At 41.9% G+C, this 21,259-nt stretch overlaps 2 protein-coding genes across 2 annotated transcripts in view; one reads left to right on the top strand and one right to left on the bottom strand.

Annotated features, from left to right (window-relative positions):
* The window catches only part of LOC126273248 (protein Wnt-1-like), an 873,380-nt gene that overhangs the window by 667,178 nt on the left and 184,943 nt on the right, over positions 1 to 21,259 (top strand). The window lies entirely within an intron of this gene.
* LOC126272364 (lysozyme-like) overlaps positions 2,454 to 21,259 on the bottom strand; it is a 28,929-nt gene continuing 10,123 nt past the window's right edge. The window contains exons 2-4 of the mRNA XM_049975174.1: positions 16,267 to 16,358; positions 16,091 to 16,154; positions 2,454 to 2,809 (exon numbers count right to left, since the gene is read on the bottom strand). Coding sequence (XP_049831131.1) covers positions 2,676 to 2,809; positions 16,091 to 16,154; positions 16,267 to 16,358 — 290 coding nt within the window. The 3' untranslated portion in view covers positions 2,454 to 2,675. The remainder of the gene's footprint in view (positions 2,810 to 16,090; positions 16,155 to 16,266; positions 16,359 to 21,259) is intronic.

Genomic DNA, 21,259 nt, shown 5'->3' with positions numbered 1-21,259 from the left:
AGCGGCAATGTCAGCCACACAGAGGACCTAGAACCAGTTTTTTGATATTAAATTACAGACAGCAAATCAGTAAAAGATATGCAGACATGTTTTATTGGAAACCACCTTATGTACTGTATTTAGTTCTTTTATCTTCACTGTCATCCACAAAACATTGAATAATTTTTTTATTTATTTTTTCTGTCTGTGAAGTCTAATTCATGATACTTTCCCACGCTTTATGTTTATCGTTCCTGTTACTGTATTCAGCATTTCCGTTATTGTAAATAGATGGATTTTTCTCCACAAGACCAACGAAAATTAAATTTGTACTCAGGATCGCGTCTAATATTCCTGGGTATAGATACAATCGTATAACAGAAACAGAAAGGTTAGTAAACTGTCACTATACATTTATCAAAGACGTGGAGTGTGCCGCATTCATGTGGCTGTGACGTGATTTCCCATAGACTCAGTGGCACTTAGGTCGCGTCAGTCGGTAGGCGCTGCCCCATTAGACTGTGTGTTGTGTGTATTCCATCTGGAGTTGCAAGGTAGAAGCAAGCATTGTGCCACTCCACAGCACTTACCATGCTACTCTGATGGGCGCCCTGTCTGAAGCATAGTTTACACGACGACATTGGGTTGCGCCATTCGTTGCGTGGAATGAGTTTCACGCAAGTAGTTTAATATATGACTGTAGACACGGCGACACCAGTATAAACTTCAGTTTCGTCGTTTTGTGGGTCCCTAAGTCTTTTCTGAAATGAAAGTTTTGGCAGCTGCACGTCGCACGAGTTGTGATGGAGTTAAAGCTTGTTGCGTGGAATCGCTGCATAAGAAAAAATAAGAAACTTGATTCAATTCGTGACTGGATGAAGAAAAGACGTCAGCTCGGTTGCTCAGCATCCTTGCTGAAATAATTTATTACAGAAGATCCAAGAAGTTCTTTTAATTATCTTAGAATGTCACCAGAACTGTTGACGTTTGTCCTAAATAGAGTTAATTATGCAATAAGGAACAAAAGTACTGTAATGCATGAAGTACTGTCGCAAGAACTGAAATTAGATATATTGTGTGCATTACAGTACTCGGCATGCTATAAGATACGGTTTTAGTTGGTGATGACGCTATTTCATTAACACCGATAATTAACAACATCAACATTAACAGTAATACTTATTCGAAGCAGGCCGCATTAAGAAGAGAATAGTTTGGAAACTACTCTCTTGAAGATAGACCTGTACAGTGACAATATTTCAAAATTCTAACATATGTGAATGGGGAGTGCTGCAGTGACGTTTTAAATAGATGAATATTGAATAAAGAATGCAGCTTCTTGAATTTGTATATCGTTCCCTTGTGTCAACAATATTCCTTAACAAAGTTGGCCAACTGCTAGGTTCGCAGGAGAACTTCTGTGAAGTGTGGAAGGTAGGAGACGAGGTACTGGCGGAATTAAAGCTGTGAAGGCGTGAGTCGTGCTTGGGTAGTTCTTTAGGTAGAGCACTTGCCCGAGAAAGGCAAAGGTCCCGAGCTCGAGTCTCAGTCCGGCACACAGTTTTAATCTGCCAGGAAGTTTCATTGGATATCTCGTTATTCTATTCACCCCCCCCCCCCCCAGTGCAATTGGACTTCTCTTATTTGTGCCCTCTATACTTGCTTCACACAGTCGAAGAGAAAAGACTGGACGTGATGAAGCTCAAAAAGTAGTAAGACTCCTTCACACAGTGAAAGTAAAATTATGTTCTTCTACAATTTCAAAAGGACTTTTTCAAATACGTATCGAAAATTGCGAAAGAATATAATATAAAGTAAAAATATCGACACTCGATATTACCATCTCGACAACTAAAACGGTGAAAAATATTGCCGATGTATGTTGACACTGCTTACAAAAAATGTCGATATATCTATATTTTATCAATAGCCCTAACAGATATATATGCTTCTATCCATTACCTGATAAATTAAACGACTTGATGCCTTTTAATGTGTCCTACTGAACAGACAACACTATACGATTAGTACTTTTGCTACAAATTAAAGTTATGTGACAATACGGAATTTGTAAACAACACTCTAGTTTCTCTTCAAAACGTAAACAACCGAAAACCAAAAAATGGAAAAAATGGTAGCACACTGTTCGCGAGAAATAGGTGGTCCTAGATTCGAGTCCCGCTCCGGCACACAGTATTAAATTGGTCGATAAACATTAACCGTACTGTACACAGTGTATAGAGTAAAATATGGTATCGCTTTTCAACATTACGTACGTTAAGTTTTAAATTTACTGTATGTGATCGAATCTGATGTGGGTGGCTACGTGAAATCGATGCCGTGCCCAAGTGACAGTAGGCTTCAACATTAAAAACATTAGTTCATGTTGTATCTTACGAAATCTATCATACAAAAGATAGGCGGTTGTCATAAATAAAGTAACGGATAAATAATTTATAAACAAATGAAAATACTCACACTGTGATAGTGTATATTTGGCAGTTAACATGCTGTCCAGACAACAAAATAATGGATTTGGCAGATAAATTCGTTCAGGTAGAACATAAGATATATTTTACAGCTAACATTCTGTTTGGACAAAACACTAAAGCACAGAATCTTCGACACTGCAGTGCAGGGTTTCAGATAGATTCTGATGAAAACAAGGCGCGTTCTGCACGCAGTGGAGTGCGGAATCAGCAGCGCGAGATGTTGGGCAGCGGCTTTCCGTCGCAGTTTCTCCTCCAGCCGCTCCAGCCACGAAAGCCGTGCTGCTGGAAGATCTTCTTGGCACACCGCACGTCGTCCGACAGGTTGTTGTTCAGCAAATCTGCACAAACCAACCAGCGACTTCAGTTCATCAGGTCGAAGCAGCTGAGATAGGCTACCACAAATATGTATCTAGTATACAACGAAATAACATACTGTTAAGACAAAAAAAGATGCACCAACAAGAAATACTTCGAATGGGATGGAAATCTGTAGATATGATGTACGAGGGTCCTTTCAAAAGAAATGCACACCATTTTTGTAAAGATACAGTTTTCATTCTGCATGTGTGAAAGTTTTACGGTGTGTAGATACACCCCTCCCGCTTGTTTTCAAGTTTAGTTCAACCTGTTCCCGCGAGTGGCGCCGTCACGGCATGTCTTCAAGATGGCTGCTACACTTGACGTTCGTTAGAAGCAACGTGCTGTCATAGAATTCCTGTGCTGTAAAATCGAGACAGTGGGAAACATCCACAAGATGTTGAAAAAGGTGTATGGAGATGCTGCTGTCGATCGCCGTATAGTTAGTCGGTGGGCAAGCAGGTTACGTGATGAAAGCGGACACGGCAATATTGAGGATTGTCCTCGCAGCGGCAGGCCTCGTACTGCACACACTCCAGACAATGTGTAGAGAGTTAACGAATTGGTGACTGCTGACAGATGCATCGCAGTGAACGATTTGTCACGCTACGTTGGGATAGGGGAAGGAAGTGTTCGCAGAATACTGAAAGTGTTGGCGTTAAAAAAGGTTTGCGCCAGGTGGGTTCCCAGGATGTTGACAGTGGCTCACAAAAGAACAAGAAAAACGGTATGCAGCAAACTTTTGGAACCGTACGAGAATGGTGGAGATGAATTTCTTGGAAGAATTGTGACAGGTGATGAAACATGGCTCCATCATTTTTCGCCAGAGACGAAGAGGCAATCAATGGAGTGGCATCATGCAAATTCATCCAAGAAGAAAAATAATTCAAAACCACACCTTCTGCTGCAAAAGTTATGGCTACTGTGTTTTTCGATTCCGAAGGACTCTTGCTTGTGTACATCATGATAAGTGGAACCACCATAAATTCTGGTGAAGAAACTTCAAGATCGACTGGGTCGTGTTCGACCTCATCGGCAAAAGCAGGATGTTTTGCTGTTGCACGACAATGCACGGCCACATGTCAGTCTAAAAAACCACGGAAGCGATCACAAAACTCGTATGGACAACACTCAAACACCCACCTTACAGTCTTGATCTGGCTCCATGTGTCAATATCATCTCTTTGGGAAACTCAAAGACTCTCTTCGTGGAACAAGGTTTGAAGATGATGACTCCCGTGTGCACGCTGCCAAACAGTGGCTCCCACAGGTTGGTCCAGAATTTTACCATGCGAGTATACAGGCGCTGGTTCCAAGATGGTGTAAGGCAGTTGAGAGTGAAGGAAATTATATGGAGAAATGAAAATATTGTTCCTAAACGATGTATATACACATTGTAAAACTTTCTAACATGTAGAATAAAAGATGGATTTAAAAAAAATAGTGTGCATTTCTTTTGGAATGACCCTCGTACACGTACAGACAAACAAATGATTACAGTTTCAGAAAAATTACATCATGTATTCAAGAGAAAGAGCTTCACAAATTAAGAATTAAGTTACTCGTTGGTCCACCTACGGCCCTTATGCAGGAAGGTATTCGTTTGGAATTGTTTGATAGAGTTGTTAGATGTCCTCCTGAAGAATTGTGTTCTGAAGTGCAGAGAGACCTGGCGCCCTTGGTGGCGATGGCAGGGTTCGGTAAGCACGGAGACAAGCTGTAGGAACTCTCGCTGTATGCAGGAGGGCAGTATCTCGCTTAAATGTAAGCCCAAGATCGCTTGCCGTCAAAGGTAACAAAAAAAAGCACACAAAATTTTCGACGTACCACTGTCTGCCGCAGACGACGACCAAAGAGCTCCTGCCGTGAAACGAAACGGCACCCGATACCGTTTACTCATGGTTGTCGTGCCGTACGGCGGGCGACAGTCAATTTGGTATCCTACCGCTGTCCAGGACGTCTTCAGACACATCTTCGCCCTGGAATCTCATTGATTGGGGTAGAATTGTTTTCAGTGATGAGTCCAGCCTCGAACTTAGTCCCCATGACCAACGAAGACCAGCCTGTTGTCGCCTGGACAGTACTGCTCTAGCATTGTGAGTGTCCCCCGCGATAAGGACCAACAACCAGGAGTCTGGGGTGCCATTTCATGTCATGGTAGAACCCCTTTAGTGTCATCTGCGGCACCCTTACAGCACACCGGTGTGTCGACGGTATTCTACGTCCCGTTTTGTTGCCATTCAAGGCAAGCCATCGTGGGTTTACTTTTCAGCCGCCCGCCCACGATGAGAGTTTCTACTGCTTGTCTTCATGCTTGCCTACTAAGGTCGTGGGTGTCTCTCCCCAATGGAGAACGTTTCGAACATTATGAACAGGGCACTCCAACGAGCTCGGGATTTTGACGATCTGACTTGCCAATTGGACAGAACTTGGCATGATATCCCTCAGGGCGACGTCCGAGAACTCTTATCAGTGAATGTCAAGCCGAATAACGGCTTGAATAAAGACTAGAGGTGGACCAACACGTTACTAACTTGATCAGTCTGTTAAGCTTTTTCTCTTGAATAAGTCATGCACTTCGTCTTCAAGCCACGAGTGCCCTACCGGGACCAACCGACGCCGTGTCATCCTCAGTGCAGGATACGGATAGCAGGGGCGTGGGGTCAGCACACCGCTCTCCGGGCGTTATGATGGTGTTCTTGACCGAAGCCGCTACTATTCAGTCGATTAGCTCCTCAATCGACATCACGAGGCTGAGTGCACCCCGAAAAATGGCAACAGCGCATGGCGACCTGGATGGTCACCCATCCAAGTGCCGACCACGCTCGACAGTGGTTAACTTCGGTGATCTCACGGGAACCGGTGTATCCACTGCAGCATGGATAAGTCATGCATTTTCTGAAATTGTAATTTGTACGTCTGTACATGCAATCACCTCTACCCATTTCCGTTTCATTCGGATAACTCCTTAGTGGTGCATCATTTTTTGTGTCTTGGAGTTTATGACGAGCTGCAGTTTTATCAAAGATATAGATGCCACAGTGTCTAATTTTCTGAGGTAGGCAAGTAGTACCTGAGTTGAAATAAGATACTTGCAGTTAACGACAATCCGCAGAATTACTCAGATCCTTGGGAAAGCCAGCTATGACAAAACTCCTCCAAATGGTGTTCGAAATACATTGAAGCGCCAGAGAAACTGGTATAGGTATGCATATTCAAATACAGAGATATGGAATCAGGCAGAAGACGGTGTTGCGGTCGGCAACACCTTTATAAAACAATTGTCTGGCGCATTTGCTAGATCGGTTACTGCTCCTGAAATGGCAGGTTCTCAAGATTTAAGTGCGTTTGAACGTGGCGTTATGGTTAGTGCACGAGCGATGCGACACAGCATCACCGAGGTAGCTATGAAATGGAGATTTTCCCTTACGACCATTTCACGAGTGTCCCGTGAATGTCAGGAATCCGGTAAAACATCAAATCTACGACATACCCTTCCGCAAATTGCTGTAGATTTTAGTGGTGGGCCAAGTGTCCGCGTGCGAACCATTCAACGAAACATCATCGATATAGTCTTTCGAACCCGAAGGCCCACTCGTGTACACTTGATGGCTGCATGACACAAAGCTTTACGCCTCGCGTGGGCCCGTTAACACCGATATTGGACTGTTGATGAGTGGAAACATGTTGCCTGGTCGGACGAGTCTCGTTTCAAATTGTGTCGAGCAGATGGACGTGTACGGGTATGGAGACAATCTCATGAATCCATGGACCCTGCATGTCAGCAGGGGACTCTTCAAGCTGGTGGAGGCTCTGTAATGGTGTGGGGTGTAGTTATAGGCATATGGGACTCCTGATACGTCTACATGCGACTCTACAGGTGACACATACATAAGCATCCTGTTTGACGACCTGCATCCATCCATATCCATTGTACATTCCGGCGACAATTCCAGCAGGACAAACACGTCACATGTCCAGAATTGCTACAGAGTGGCTCAAGGAACACTCTCCATACTTTAACCACTTCTACTGACTACCAAACTCCACACACGTGAACATTATTTAGCACATCTGGGTTGCCTTGCAACGTGCTGTTCTGAAAAGATCTCCACCCCCTCCTACTCTTACGGATTTATGGACAGCGCTGCAGGATTCATGGTGTCAGTTCCCTCCAGAACTATTACAGACATTAGTTGAGTCCATGCCACATCGTGTTGCGGCTTTTCTGCTTGCCCGCGGGGGCCCTACACAATATTTGGCAGCTGTACCAGTTTCTTTGGCTGTTCACTGTATTGAGACTGAGGAAATACCTCAGACTTTAAGAAAAATGTAAGAAATCCTATTCCAAGGAAGGAAGTTGGTGGCAGGTAACAACATAACAGAACCATCATGGTTGCGAAATACTGACTGAAATTACTTACTGAAGAACGGAAATACTAACAAAAGTCGACATCAGCGATGATCGGGTGGGTTCTGAAGAAGTATTGGAACACGCGAGGCACTTATTGTCGAAGATGAACTGAAGGAGGGGAAACCTACACGGATAGCATTTGTAGATTTAGAGAAAGCTTTCGACAATGGTAACTCGAATACACTCTTTAAAATTATGAAGTTAGTGGTGATGAAACATTGACAGCGGAAATTTATCTAAAAGTTATAGCGAAGTCAGACTGCAGTCGTAAGAGCAGAAGGATATGAAAAGGAACCGGAAATTGAGAAGGGAGTAATGACGAGGTTGTAGCCTATTCACAATTTCGCAGTCGTATAGCCTCTCCCTTGTGTTATACAATGCGTACTTTCTCACGGTGCAAAGAAAACCGAGAAAAGGTCTCGAAGATCACGAAGAAGGAATAAGAACTTTGAAGTTTGCCGATGACTTTGTATTTCTGTAACAGACGGCAATGGACGGAAGAGCAGTTGAATGGAATGTTTGGAATATTGAAAACTGTGTGGTTCAAATGGCTCTAAGCACTATGGGACTTAACATCTGAGGTCATCAGTCCCCTAGACTTAGAACTACCTAAACCTAACTAACCTAAGGAAATCACACACATCCATGCCCGAGGCAGGATTCGAACGTGCGACCGAAGCAGCAGCGCGGTTCCGGACTGAAGCGCCTAGAAAACTGTGTGTAACATGGCCATAAACAAAAGTAAGATAGCTTTAAAAGACAGAAGTCGAATTAAATCAGTTCATACTAAGGAAATAAAAACTTTGAGGTTCGCCAATGACATTGTAATTCTGTCAGAGACAGCAAAGGATTTGGAAGAGCAGTTGAACGGAATGGATAGTGTCTTGAAAGGAGGATATAAGATGAACATCAACAAAAGCAAAACGAGGATAATGGAATGTAGTCGAATAAAGTCGGGTGATGGCGAGGGAATTAGATTAGGAAATGAGACACTTAAAGTAGTAAAGGAGTTTTGCTATTTGGGGAGCAAAATAACTGATGATGGTCGAAGTAGAGAAGATATAAAATGTAGACTGGCAGTGGCAAGGAGAGCGTTTCTGAAGAAGAGAAATTTGTTAACATCGAGTATAGATTTAAGTGTCAGGAAGCCATTTCTGAAAATATTTGTATGGAGTGTAGCCATGTATGAGAGTGAAACATGGACGATAAATAGTTTGGACAAGAAGAGAATAGAAGCTCTCGAAATGTGGTGCTACAGAAGAATGCTGAAGATTAGATGGGTAGATCACATAACTAATGAGGAAGTATTGAATAGGATTGGGGAGAAGAGAAGTTTGTGGCACACCTTGACCAGAAGAAGGGTCCGATTGGTAGGACATGTTCTGAGGCATCAAGGAATCACCTATTTAGTATTGGAGGACAGTGTGGAGGCTTTCGAAATGTGGTGCTACAGAAGAATGCTGAAGATTAGATGGGTAGATCACATAACTAATGAGGAAGTATTGAATAGGATTGGGGAGAAGAGAAGTTTGTGGCACACCTTGACCAGAAGAAGGGTCCGATTGGTAGGACATGTTCTGAGGCATCAAGGAATCACCTATTTAGTATTGGAGGACAGTTTGGAGGGTAAAAATCGTAGAGGGAGACCAAGAGATGAATACACTAAGCAGATTCTGAAGGATGTAGGTTGCAGTAGGTACTGGGAGATGAAGAGGCTTGCACAGGATAGAGTAGCATGGAGAGCTGCATCAAACGAGTCTCAGGACTGAAGGCCGCAACAACTAAGAAAATTAGATTTGGAAATGAGACGCTAAAAGTATTAGGTATGTTTTGCTATTTGGGCAGCAAAAAGTAGACAGGCTGTAAATTGTTGACTCGCGATAGCTAGAATACCGTATCTGAGTAAAAGATATTTGTTATCATCGAATGCAAATTTATTTGTTCGGAGTGTAGACTTGTACAGAATTGAAATGTGCACAATAAACAGTTCAGACAAGAAGAGAGTAGATACTTTTGGAATGAGGTGTTAACAAAAGATAGTTGCAGATCAGACGCATATGTAGAACGACTAGCGAAGAGGATTTGAGTCGAATTGAGGAACAAAGAAACTGATGATAACATCGTGACTTACAGAAGGGATCGGTTGACAGGACACATTCTGAGGCATCAAGGAATCATCAGTTTCGTAACGGCAGGAAGAATGTGGAGGAAAATTGTAGAGAGAGGCCATGGGCCTGCTACCGTAAGCAGCAAAGGATAGATTTCATGCAGACCTGCGTCAAACCAATGATCGGATTGAAGACAAGTATCTCAGTTATGGTTCGTATGTTTATTAATATTGCTTTCCTATTAAATGCTCAAATTGTTGGCCTTGATCAAAGATGCAAGCTATAAGCCAGTTCCAGGCAGACAGTATTTAACGATGAATTACTGCAGCACAGGCCCTTACATTGGGATTTAAAGTCTTCAAGATTCTTTGGTATTTCTGTGTACATTTCCATTTTCTTGATTTTTTTGTGATAAGAGTTCGAAAATACGGATAGCGAGGAAAGAAAATAAAATGAGTTTCTTTAATGTCTTAACAATTTCAACAATATAACTACATAACAGTTGGGCAATGCATTGGCGGAGCTGTCTTTTGCACTCAGATGATTCATCTGAAAAGATTTCCGACGGGATTATAGCAGCACGACAGAAATTAAAAGATTTTGAACGTAGAATAGTAGTTGGAGTTAGACGCATGAGACATTCTACTATACAAATCATTAAGGAATATCCACAGTGTGAAGAGAGTACCGAGAATGCCAAATTTCAGGCATTACCTCTGAATGAATGGCTCTAAGCACTATGAGACTTAACATCTGAGGTCATCAGTCCCCTAGAACTTAGAACTACTTAAACCTAACTAACCTAAGTTCATCACACACATCCACGCCCGAGGCAGGATTCGAACCTGCGATGGTAGCAGTCGCGAGGTTCCGGTCTGAACGTCACCTCTCACCACGGACAACCAACTGGCACTACGCGACCGCTACGGACGCAGGTTCGAATCCTGCCTCGGGCATATTTGCAGTTGTATACCTCTAACACATATACTCTCTCAGACAACAAAAGCGATGAACCACGAGGGTCCTATCCAAGTGGGGCGCATATCTGTAGATGAGATGTGCGTATACCAGCGTGTATACGCTCCGGGAAATCCGCGACAAAATCGGGAATTTTTTCATCCTGGAGAAAACCGGGGAAATCTCGGGAATTATTAAGAATTCCGGGAATTTTTCATTGTTTAATTTTCAGTTAAATTTTTGTAGTTTTTACAGGTAAGAGCTGATACTCGAACAAAGAATTTTACTTTAGCCTGTTACTGCAATATAATACTGCAGCCAAAAATAATAATAATAATAAAATAAAATAAACGAGGAAAAAATAAATGAAACTTAGGTTACAAAGGAAATTCGCCATTTACAGCAACAAAGCACAGCGCTTACACAAGCGCCTGTCAACAGCAAAATGTGTCAAAGGCTTTAGGACGATGGAATTTGCAATACTGCATAACAACAAACTGCTTCCGATAGGCGTGACGTGACAATTGTTAGCATTAGATTCGTTTGAGCAGTTGCCAGCGATCTTCTGCGCATGTACGGTTGAGTCGCGTATGAACAGTCCCTTCTCCCGCTTCCGGTTACTTGAAGAGCGGCTGTTAGCTGTCTGCAAGGTTACTTTATAGACACGAGCTGTGTCAGCACTAGCAACGAGCAGCCAGATGCTATCCGGAAACATTTTTCGTGCGCACCCAAGGTGCCAGATTCGCGGATGCGCAGAGCAGTCTGAATTTTAGTGGGATTAGGAGTACTCTTCACGTGAACCGTGTTTACGTTTAGTGATTTTGCTATTTCCTCTTGGTTTACAGCTTTCAAGAATAAAATTGATTGCTGTGACCGGGAGCTGTAAAGTGAATTAAAATATTTACATAATTATTGAAGGCTAAAATATGTTATTAGTTTGTTTTCTGATTTTATTTTATTTCCAGGTTTTTGGAAGCCGGGTATTAATTGCCTTGCAGAACAATGAAGTTATTTTTATCGATTTACTTAAAAAGCTTGGCTTTAATGAATCTTTTCCGCAGGGGCAGTCAATTTATTTGAAACACTTTGGCTAGTGTCAACTGTTTGCTGAAATTCAAGTGCTCTTTGTTATCTTTTGGGACGTATGGCATTATGCCATAATAAATAACTAAACATGAGGTAATACAGTACTGGTACCCCAAGAATATTTGCATTCCGAAAACCACACTGAAAAGTTTAATGTGATCTTGGGGACTACTTCTTTGTGAATCTAGATATACGAATCTGCTCCTTAAATTGAATTATGCATTTTAGTATGGTTTACGAAATTCCGATGCTCTTGTAGTATCTTCTGATGTCCTGTTTCGTTTATCATGTAATTGTAAGATATCTTAATGCCATATACGTACGAACATACGGTCTACCTTCGCCATCATAGCTGCGCAGACACAGTAACGCCGTTTCCTGGCGCTCTCTGGCAACTGCTGAAACGAATTCTAACAGGTCACGGGAAAATATTGTAATTGGTCGATTGAAAAGCGCTACTTTCAAAGTACATTTTATTATACGCAATAAGAGTTATGTTGCGTGTGGGAACGTGCTTTGAATTTCTTAACTTATAGAGCGTTTTATTTTCATTTAAAGCTTAATGCCGGCCGGAATGGCCGATCGGTTCTAGGCGCTTCAGTCTGGAACCGCGCGACCGCTACGGTCGCAGGTTCGAATCCTACCTCGGGCATGGATGTCCTCTTAGGTTAGTTAGATTTAAGTACTTCTAAGTTCCAGGGGACTGATGACCTCAGATGTTATGTCCCATAGTACTCAGAGCCATTTGAACCATAAAGCTTAACACTATGAGGGGCAGCCACTTAGAATTATTTGGAACCTTGTAGACTAGAAATTTACGTCATTACTTTAAATTTTACTGGCACTTTTGTGTGATTATCGAAGTGTAACACACACAAAGCTTGTAGCTTATGATAAAACTTTTGCATTTCCTTTATGTTTTCGAAGCGGTAGCCCATCATAGAGCCTATGCCTACCGTCATGTATTTTTGACTTTCAGTTGTTAAAAAACAGGATTTTTTCTGGTACCAGTAGGAGGAAGGAAGGATTCGCGCTCAGCTAGTGAACGAGCGAGAAGCACGCCATTTTTAGCGAGTAATTGTAGACCGCCATTTTGGGGTCGCTATGAATAAGTGAGGAGTATGTATTTCATATGTGCACCGTTTAGAAAAATACAGTATTGTTTTATTAACAGAAAGGTCGTGTGAGTTGTTATTTCAATTAGTACAATAATTACAAGAACTGAAGCCCACTTGTATACTTGGGAAAATTACGAAGATCCCATAAGCTTAATGGGAACACGGTCAAGACTTCAAAAGTGAACACGGCGACCAAAGGTAGCATTATAAAGAATGGTAAGCACAAATATACAGCGGAGAAAGAAACTACTTCGCCCTTCAAAATAATATGAACTAATACGATTTCCAGGCATAGCTCAGCTTATTGTGCTTGTAATTCATGCCGAAAAATTAATCTAATTAATTCAATACATTTTAAAAAGCCACGCATTTCAACATTTTATTATCATCTATTCCATTATTTTATTATATTATAAGCTACACTATGTACATTAATTTAAACCATAAACTTTTCCTATTTGTGTGTTCGCGCTACTTAACAGTGATGTTGCTATAGGCTGGCTGACTACATCACGTGCCGTGTGCTCTGAATCACTACGTTTACATGCGACACATCTTCTGAAAGACGAAAACCGAAGTTCGGAAATCGTTTTTCGCTGCTGTAGTTACATGTTAAGGTGTCAGGTGGAGTTGCTAGCCCAGTTAACTACGGCGCCTGGAGAACAACTGTTCAGTTTCTGATTTAGTCTGCACAATCGCTATTTCTCTTCAGTTAGACGAGTTGTAAATAGTCTAACATTTCTACTTATCGTTCACTGTACAAGAAGCCACTCAGTTCATATTACTCGAAAATTTTTAAAAATAAGACGGAACCTTACAGCCGAAGCACATTTCAAAACCGGTTGCGTTTACATGGGAGCGGAAATCGATTGCGAAATTGGAAAACCGGCAACCAGAAGAGGATTTCCAGAATCGATTTTGAAATGTTTACATGACAACTCAGGAGCGGTGCTGGGAGATCCGGTTTTGGGAGCTCCATGTAAACCCGATTAATATCTGCTATCATCGGCTGGCGAGATCACGTAACATGAGATATGAGATATGACTGACTTACAAAAGCATCGTGATCTCGATTTCACTGCTTCGGAAACTATCTTATGTGTTTGGTGGAATACGACTATATACTTTCGTAATAGGAAAATATGCGGCGTACTTGTTGCTGCGTATCAAAGGTCTTTTCGAAAGGCATTTTTTTCTGTGGTTCGTTTCGTAAAGTGGCGGGAGGTTCTACGCTGGTGTGTAAAACCATTCAAAGGGTTTATAAGTTTTACGATCTCGAGGGAAAGTATACTGTAGCGTAACACGGAAAAAGCGTATTTTCACTGGGAAGAAGTGCATTTTTTAACCGGGAAATGCGGGAAACACATGGGATTTTTTTTCCCTTGTCGGCGTATACACCCTGTGTACAGACAAGCAAAAGTTTACAGTTTCAGAAAAAATGTATGATTTATTCAAGAGAAAGAGTTTCACAAATGAGAGGTAGTCAATAACTAGTTGGTCCAGTCCTAGCCCCTATGTAAACAGTTATTCAGCTTAGCACTGATTGATGGAGTTGTTGGATGAACTCCTGAGGGATATCGTGCCATATTTTCTCCAATAGCTGCGTTAGATAGGCAAAATCCCGAGCTGGTTAGAGGGCCCTGCCAATAATGCTCCAAACGTTCTCAGTTGGGGAGAGATACGGCGACCTTTCTGGCCAAGGTAGGGTTTGGGAAGCAAGAAGACAAACAATGTGCGGGCGGTCGTTACCTTGCTGAAATGTAAATCCAGGACGTACCGCTATGCTGTAATAGTGCCGCGGATGACAACCAAAGGGGACCTGAATGAAGTAAAATGCCACTGCAGATCATCACCCCTGGGTGTCGGACCATGTGGGGACGACAGTCATGGTGGTCTCCGAGCGCTGTCCATGGCATCTACAGACACGTCTTTGCTGGTCATCAGGGCTCGGTTCGAACTGGGACTCATCACTGCAGACGATTCTACTGCAGTCAATGAGATTCCAAGCCGATTGTTCCCAACTGCACTGCAAATGGGCTTATTGGTGTACAGAGGAATATGGTAGACGGCGGAAGGGGCGCCTCAAGCTTAGTCCTCTTTTTGTGAACCGCGTATTTCTGGTCCTTGTGCTCACTGAAGCACCAGTTGCACGCCGAACCGCTGACTGTCTCTCTGACTGCCGCTTTGACGATAGCTCGGTCCTCACGTTCTCTCCTCTCTCAAGGTCGACCGCTTCCTTCTTGACGCTGTTCAAAATGGTTCAAATGGTTCATAAATGGCTCTGAGCACTATGGGACTTAACACTTGAGGTCATCAGTCCCCTAGAACTTATAACTACTTAAACCTAACTTAATCTAAGGACACCACATACATCCATGCCCGAGGCAGGATTCGAACCTGCGACCGTAGCGGTCGGGCGGTTCCAGACTGGGGCGCCTACAACCGCTCGGCCACTCCGGCCGGCTCTTGACGCTGTGTTCGGCCATGTTTCACCCATTCCTGCAGACGACATCGTTCGGTAGAAGGCATAGCTCCTATTCAAATGTCCAGCGACTCGCCGATCACTCTTGCGGGCTTCTTTGAGCCTAGTCCTCTAGGAAACACTGTGGTCTGCTTATATTGTTCACTCGCTTGTATGTGAGGAGCAGTTACTGTTCAAGTGAGTACACGGAATGAAATTCGCAAAGACTTTATGCCCTTGAATCGACATGACCGCTGTCTGCTATCCTTGCCAGCTTCGTAGGAAAACTGCACTGCAGCATCACACATTTATGCAACAGTCGCCAAAATTCTGCATCGATACCTATATGAGGATCAATTCGTGACCAGATTGCATAACTCCTTCGTAACGATATATTTAAATTATTTTTTGCCCAAGAACCAAACATTGTACAGATATAATACATATGTGATTTTGAAGAGAAACCTAGAAAGCTTTTTTTCATGTATACCGCCACAGCGTAGTTTGGTAATTTTCCGATAGTGAGCGCTAGTCGCAAACATGGCGAGTTCAGGTGCGCAGCGAGCTTTCTGTATGTTTGAGTTTGACAAAAACAAGTGTGCTAAAGCTGTTCAACGGATGTTTACAACCAAGTACGGTAAGTAACCACCAACAAGGACACATTAAAGATCTGATGAAAAAAAAAAAACACTTTCAGAGTTTCTCTTCAAAATGCAATATGGATGACATCTGCACAATGTTTAGTTCTTGTGCAATAAATAATTGAAAGTGTTCCTGTACTTTATGTATATACACGACCCTGGTGACTTCATCGTTGGCGGGAAGTTACACAAATGCCGCCTGGGGGTGCCAACGCCTCGTGCTGAATACTCGAGAGTAGTTCAGAATAGAGACCGAGAGAACGACGTACTATAGGTCGGTTTGTGATATTAGAAAAAGTGTCGGATAAAAATGGACACTTGTCGCTAAAGGCTTCAGTGCTCAGTGGACCCCTTAAGCTGGCAGTGGAAGACAAACGGATGACGATATTTGTGGAGCCTACCACCTTGCAGTGATTTATGAAATGGACGCCAATTATATTGCTGTTGTGCGCACTATGTCAAACACATGTTTCTTACCTTCACATTTAACACGGCATTCACCCCCCACCCTGCCGACGCCACACCAGTGCTTGCTGCTGATCTGTGGAACAAAAGAAGTCAACAATGAAACAAATGCCGTACTGACAACTAGAAGTAAAAGCCAAATGTGAGAATAGAATGTTCAGAGCGGATGGACACGGTGGTCATCTCACCTGGAACAAGCCGTAGCTGTTGCTGCCGTCATTGTTGCGGGGTCCCTTCCTGTCAGTTCTGCCTCCGCTCACAGACTCCACTAGACATACCCCTGCACACAAGATAAAGCCTGAACCCGTTACGTGTCGGGGACAAACGGCTGATCTGCCTAGTCTGTAATATTAACATACACCTCACGTAATTTGGAGATACAGCGTACATAAGTCAGTCTCAACTGTTGCTTTGCTGGCAGATCGTACGAAGATGCTACACGGGAATAAAGAATTACTGAATGATTCTTGAGGGTTTTCTGGTCTGTCGTTGCAACTACAAAAATGCGTGATTTTTTCACCAGACGCGTTTCGCTTTATTGAGGTAAAGCATCATGAGTGGCCTGTAATTAAATTATTTACATTTTGATTTGTTTTTTTTTTTTTAGATCGAAAAACTGTTCGTTAAGAAAAGATTGATTTGCACTTACCGTGGTTTTTCGGCTGATTTCTCGCTTGCATCGGGAAATGCGGCCTGCTAGCACATGGATGTTTTTCAGTTTTTGACACTGATAATTTTCGTCCAATTTTTAGATGTTCTGCAGCACTATGCATTTCTCACACCACACTTTTATGCACACCACTGTATTGTGTTTCTTTTTGTACTTCAAGTATGTGTTGTTGTTTGTGTTTTGTAGTGTTGCCATCATAACCTTTCCGCTACTTTGTCTTTGACCTACATTTTTTAAAATTAGATTGTAGTATGTGTGTAATTCTATATAATTATGTTTTTGTGTATTCATGTGCTGTGTAAGCAATAGATTTTTTAAAATTTTTGTATTGTTTTAGGGGAGGGGGAAACTATAATGAGTGGACATGAGTATATAGCACTGTGATGGAGTGTGTGTTACAGGAGAAGGTAAGGAGCGAGAAATGAAATGAAACTGTGAGTCTGGGGAGGGGGGGGGGGGGGGGGCTGGGAAGGGTTGAAGGGTGGAAAAGGCTCTTTTCTTCTTCATGTAATTTCATCAACTGTTCTATATAGAGTACACTACTACACAAAGACATAAATACTGTACACAAAGACATAAAGCTCACAATAGAAGAAGAACAAGAACACACACTCAACTTTTTAGACATAACCATAGGAAATGACAATAATAAACACACATTTGATATATACAGATAACCCACAACAAGTGTCATTTTCTTAAATGCAACTTCAAACCACCCACATAACCGTAAACAAGCAGCAATTAGATACATGTTAAACACGCTGAACAGGATCCCCCAAAACAATTCCAGTTACCAGAAAGAGTTAGCCATTATAAAGTAAACAGCATTAGAAAATGGACAGAGAGAAACAATGGTAGACAAACTAAACAAAAAAATAATGAGACCAATACTGAAAAAACTAACCAAACCACACTAACTCGTACAACTTGCACTTCAACAAAAAATGGCATACAATGACGTACCGCAACAAATTCATTCATAAAATAGGAAATATATTCAAAAAACAAGGCACAAACATCGCTTACAAAACAAACAATTCCAGACAAAATCACATCCCAAAACTAAAATCAAAACCAGACAGGTACCAACAGTGTGGCATCTATCAGCTCAGTTGCAGAGATTGTGAGAAGATATACAATGGAATGACAGGCAGAACATTTAACACAAGATATAAAGAACACATCAGAGCATTCAAACACGGTACAAATCATTCAACATTTGCGGATCATCTGAAAGAAGGACACCATAGACCACGCAATATTGAAAACGATATGAATATCATAAAAATCAGTAAAGACAGACACCTTCTCACTTTGCAAGAAAATTTCCTCATACAAAAAGCATTAACACAAAATAAACAGTTGCTCAATGACCATATAAATATTGTAAACCAGACTCTATATAGAATAAGTGGTAGAATTACATGGAGCAGAAAAGAGACTTTTTCATCCTCCCAATTCCTCCCTCAACCCCACAACCCTCCCCCCCCCCCTCCCCCCCAGACTTACAGTTTCATTTCACTTCTCGCTCCTCACTTTCTCCTATGTCCATTCGTCATAGTTTCCCCCTACCCTAAAAAAAAAGTCTCCACATCGCTATTGCTTCTCTGCTCTTAGACAGTACATAAATACACAGAAACATAATTTAATAGAATTACACACATACCATAACAATCTAATTTAAAAAAATGTTGTACGTCAAAGACAAAGTAGCGGAAAGGTTATGTTGGCAACACTATAAATCACAAACAACAAACATACGTGAAGTACAAAAAGAAACAGAATACAGTGGTGTGCATAAAAGTGTGTGTGATAAATGTATAGTGGTGCAGAACATCTAAAAAGTACACGAAAATTATCAGTGTCAACAACTGAAAAACTTCCATGTGCTAGCAGACCGCATTTCCCGATGTAATCGAGAAATCAGCCGAAAAATCACCGTAAGTACAAATATTAACAATTAATGAACTGATTTTCGATCTAAAAAGCAAATTAAAATTTAAACAACTTAATTACAGACCACTGACGGTGCTTTACCTAAGTAAAGCGAAACGCGTCTAGTGAAAAAGTCACGCATAGTTTCTGTGATGCATTATTTGTATTTGTTTTATTCCTAGCTCTATTACTGGTGGATATTGTAGTTTCAGCAAAACTAAGTATGCTTTCGATGAGGAATTTAATATTTCCCCATAACCCGCAACTCCGTTTTTCTCTTTCACGTCCATCCTCACTCTTTACTGATAACATTATACAGCGTATCCCAGTAATGACGTGACAAACTTCGAGCGTTTGTAGAGGGTGTCTTAAGGAACAAATCCAGGTTAGGAACCCATATCCGGAAACGTCAAGCTACCATGCAACAGAGCGTCGTTGTAGGCTCCAGCGCCTGCTACTAGACCACCGCTTCGGCAGCAAACGTAAATTTGTACGGTGACGGACCATACGCTGGACGTAACCTGTGTCCGAAACCGTCATCCGCCGAGGCAGCAGAGCATCGCATTCGTTGGAGACGAGGTGTCCTACGCAGCGGCTAGTTCCACCTTCTCCACTAGCGGTCGCAGTGTCACTGAACAGCTGAATAACAAACGAAAGTTGCTGGATGTTCCGCGTATGGTCCACCAGTGTGCAGTACAAACCCATGTTTGATGCCGAAGGGGTGGCCTAGTTGACAGGCGCTCGTACAAATAACTTCGACGTCTTGTAGCGTGGTTGCATGTCGTTTCGGACACGGGTTCCTATCCTTGATTTGTTCACTACACCCTTTATAACACCTCGAAGTTTGTCGCAACACTTCTGGGAGACTCTGTGTATAATTTTTTCATCTACAATATTGCATCTACATTATTCATGATTGTTTGAATAGTTGGAACAAATGATAAATGAGGACTCAAACTTCGATTCGTCTTTTGGTGCAGTACTGCACATTCGTGTTTCTAGGAGTGAAAACGAATTACCAACAAAACGTATACATGCAGTTTATGGCATCTGTCCTTCTCATATGCAATGCGTTCTGTGTTTGACTTATCGAACCTACACGTTGTTAATTATATGCCCTACGCAACAGGAAAGAAGCTGACTCTAATACTTGCGTCAACATGCGTGTATTTATGAGACATTTTGTGGAAGTTGCTCAGTTTGTTTATCTGCCAAAAGTGAGAGTTTAGGTGTAAGTCGTGGGAGAAATGACTCCACGTATCTCTGCTCTGGCTGTTTAAAGCAGTTAAATCTGCAACTGAATAGAAAATATAGTTTCTGTAGTACTTCATGTGGATTATTAATATAGCCACCACTTAGATATACTATTTCTTTATAGAACGTTCCTTATAATGCCTTATGAAGTGCAATCATCTCCGTAATATAACCATGCAACAAAACAAGAAGAACGTGTCTAGTAAACACGGGTTCTAAAATACATTCCTTAAGGGATATCAGCACTTGTTTATCCTCGACATTATGAAACAGATCTCTACTACGGCACGGACTTCGGTTTTTCATATTTTGAGAAGAGGTAGCATGGAAAATGTCCGGGAAGCATGGGGTCTACAATGCATACTTAAAAACCAAGGAGCACTTGCTCATCTTCGCTTGCGTGAAACACAGCTCTTCTACAGAATAAGTGCTCATAACTGTTCTGTAAGGTTGCGGTTGGGAAGGAAGTGAGACAAGGTTGTAGCCTATCCCGATGTTATTCAATCTGTATATTGAGCAAGTAGTAAAGGAAACGAAAGAAAAATTTGGAGTAGGAATTAAAAATCCATGGAGAAGAAATAAAAACTTTGAGGTTCGCCGATGACATTGTAATTGTGTCAGAGACAGCAAAGGACCTGGAAGAGCAGCTGAAAGGAATGGACAGTGTCTTGAAAGGAGGATACAAGATGAACATCAACAAAACCAAAACGAGGATAATGGAATGAAGCCGAATTAAATCGGGTGATGCTGCGGGAATTAGATTAGGAAATGAGGCGCTTAAAGTAGTAAATGAGTTTTGCTATTTGGGGAGCAAAATAACTGATGATGGTCGAAGTAGATAGGATATAAAATGTAGACTGGCAATGGCAAGGAAAACATTTCTGAAGAGGAGAAATTTGTTAACATCGAGTATAGATTTAAGTGTCAGGAAGTCGTTTCTGAAAGTGTTTGTGTGGAGTGTAGCCATGTATGGAAATCAAACATAGACGATAAATAGTTTTGACAAGAAGAGAATAGAAGCTTTCGAAATGTGGTGCTACAGATGAATGCTGAATATTAGATGGGTAGATCACATAACTAATGAGATATTCGTAGGCATCAAGGGATCACCAATTTAGTATTGGAGGGCAGCGTGGAGGGTCAAAATCGTAGAGGGAGACCAACAGATGAATACACTAAACAGGTCCAGAAGGATGTAGGTTGCAGTAGGTACTGGGAGATTATGAAGCTTGCACAGGATAGAGTGGCATGGAGAGCTGCATCAAACCAGTCTCTGTACTGAAGCCCACAAAGACAACAATAACTGTTTAGGTATACAT

The sequence above is a fragment of the Schistocerca gregaria genome, chromosome 5, assembly GCF_023897955.1.
Source record: "Schistocerca gregaria isolate iqSchGreg1 chromosome 5, iqSchGreg1.2, whole genome shotgun sequence".
Taxonomy (NCBI): Eukaryota; Metazoa; Arthropoda; class Insecta; order Orthoptera; family Acrididae; genus Schistocerca; species Schistocerca gregaria.
The sequence above is the reverse complement of the archived record's forward strand: the minus strand, read 5'-3'. Positions and strand labels throughout refer to the sequence as shown.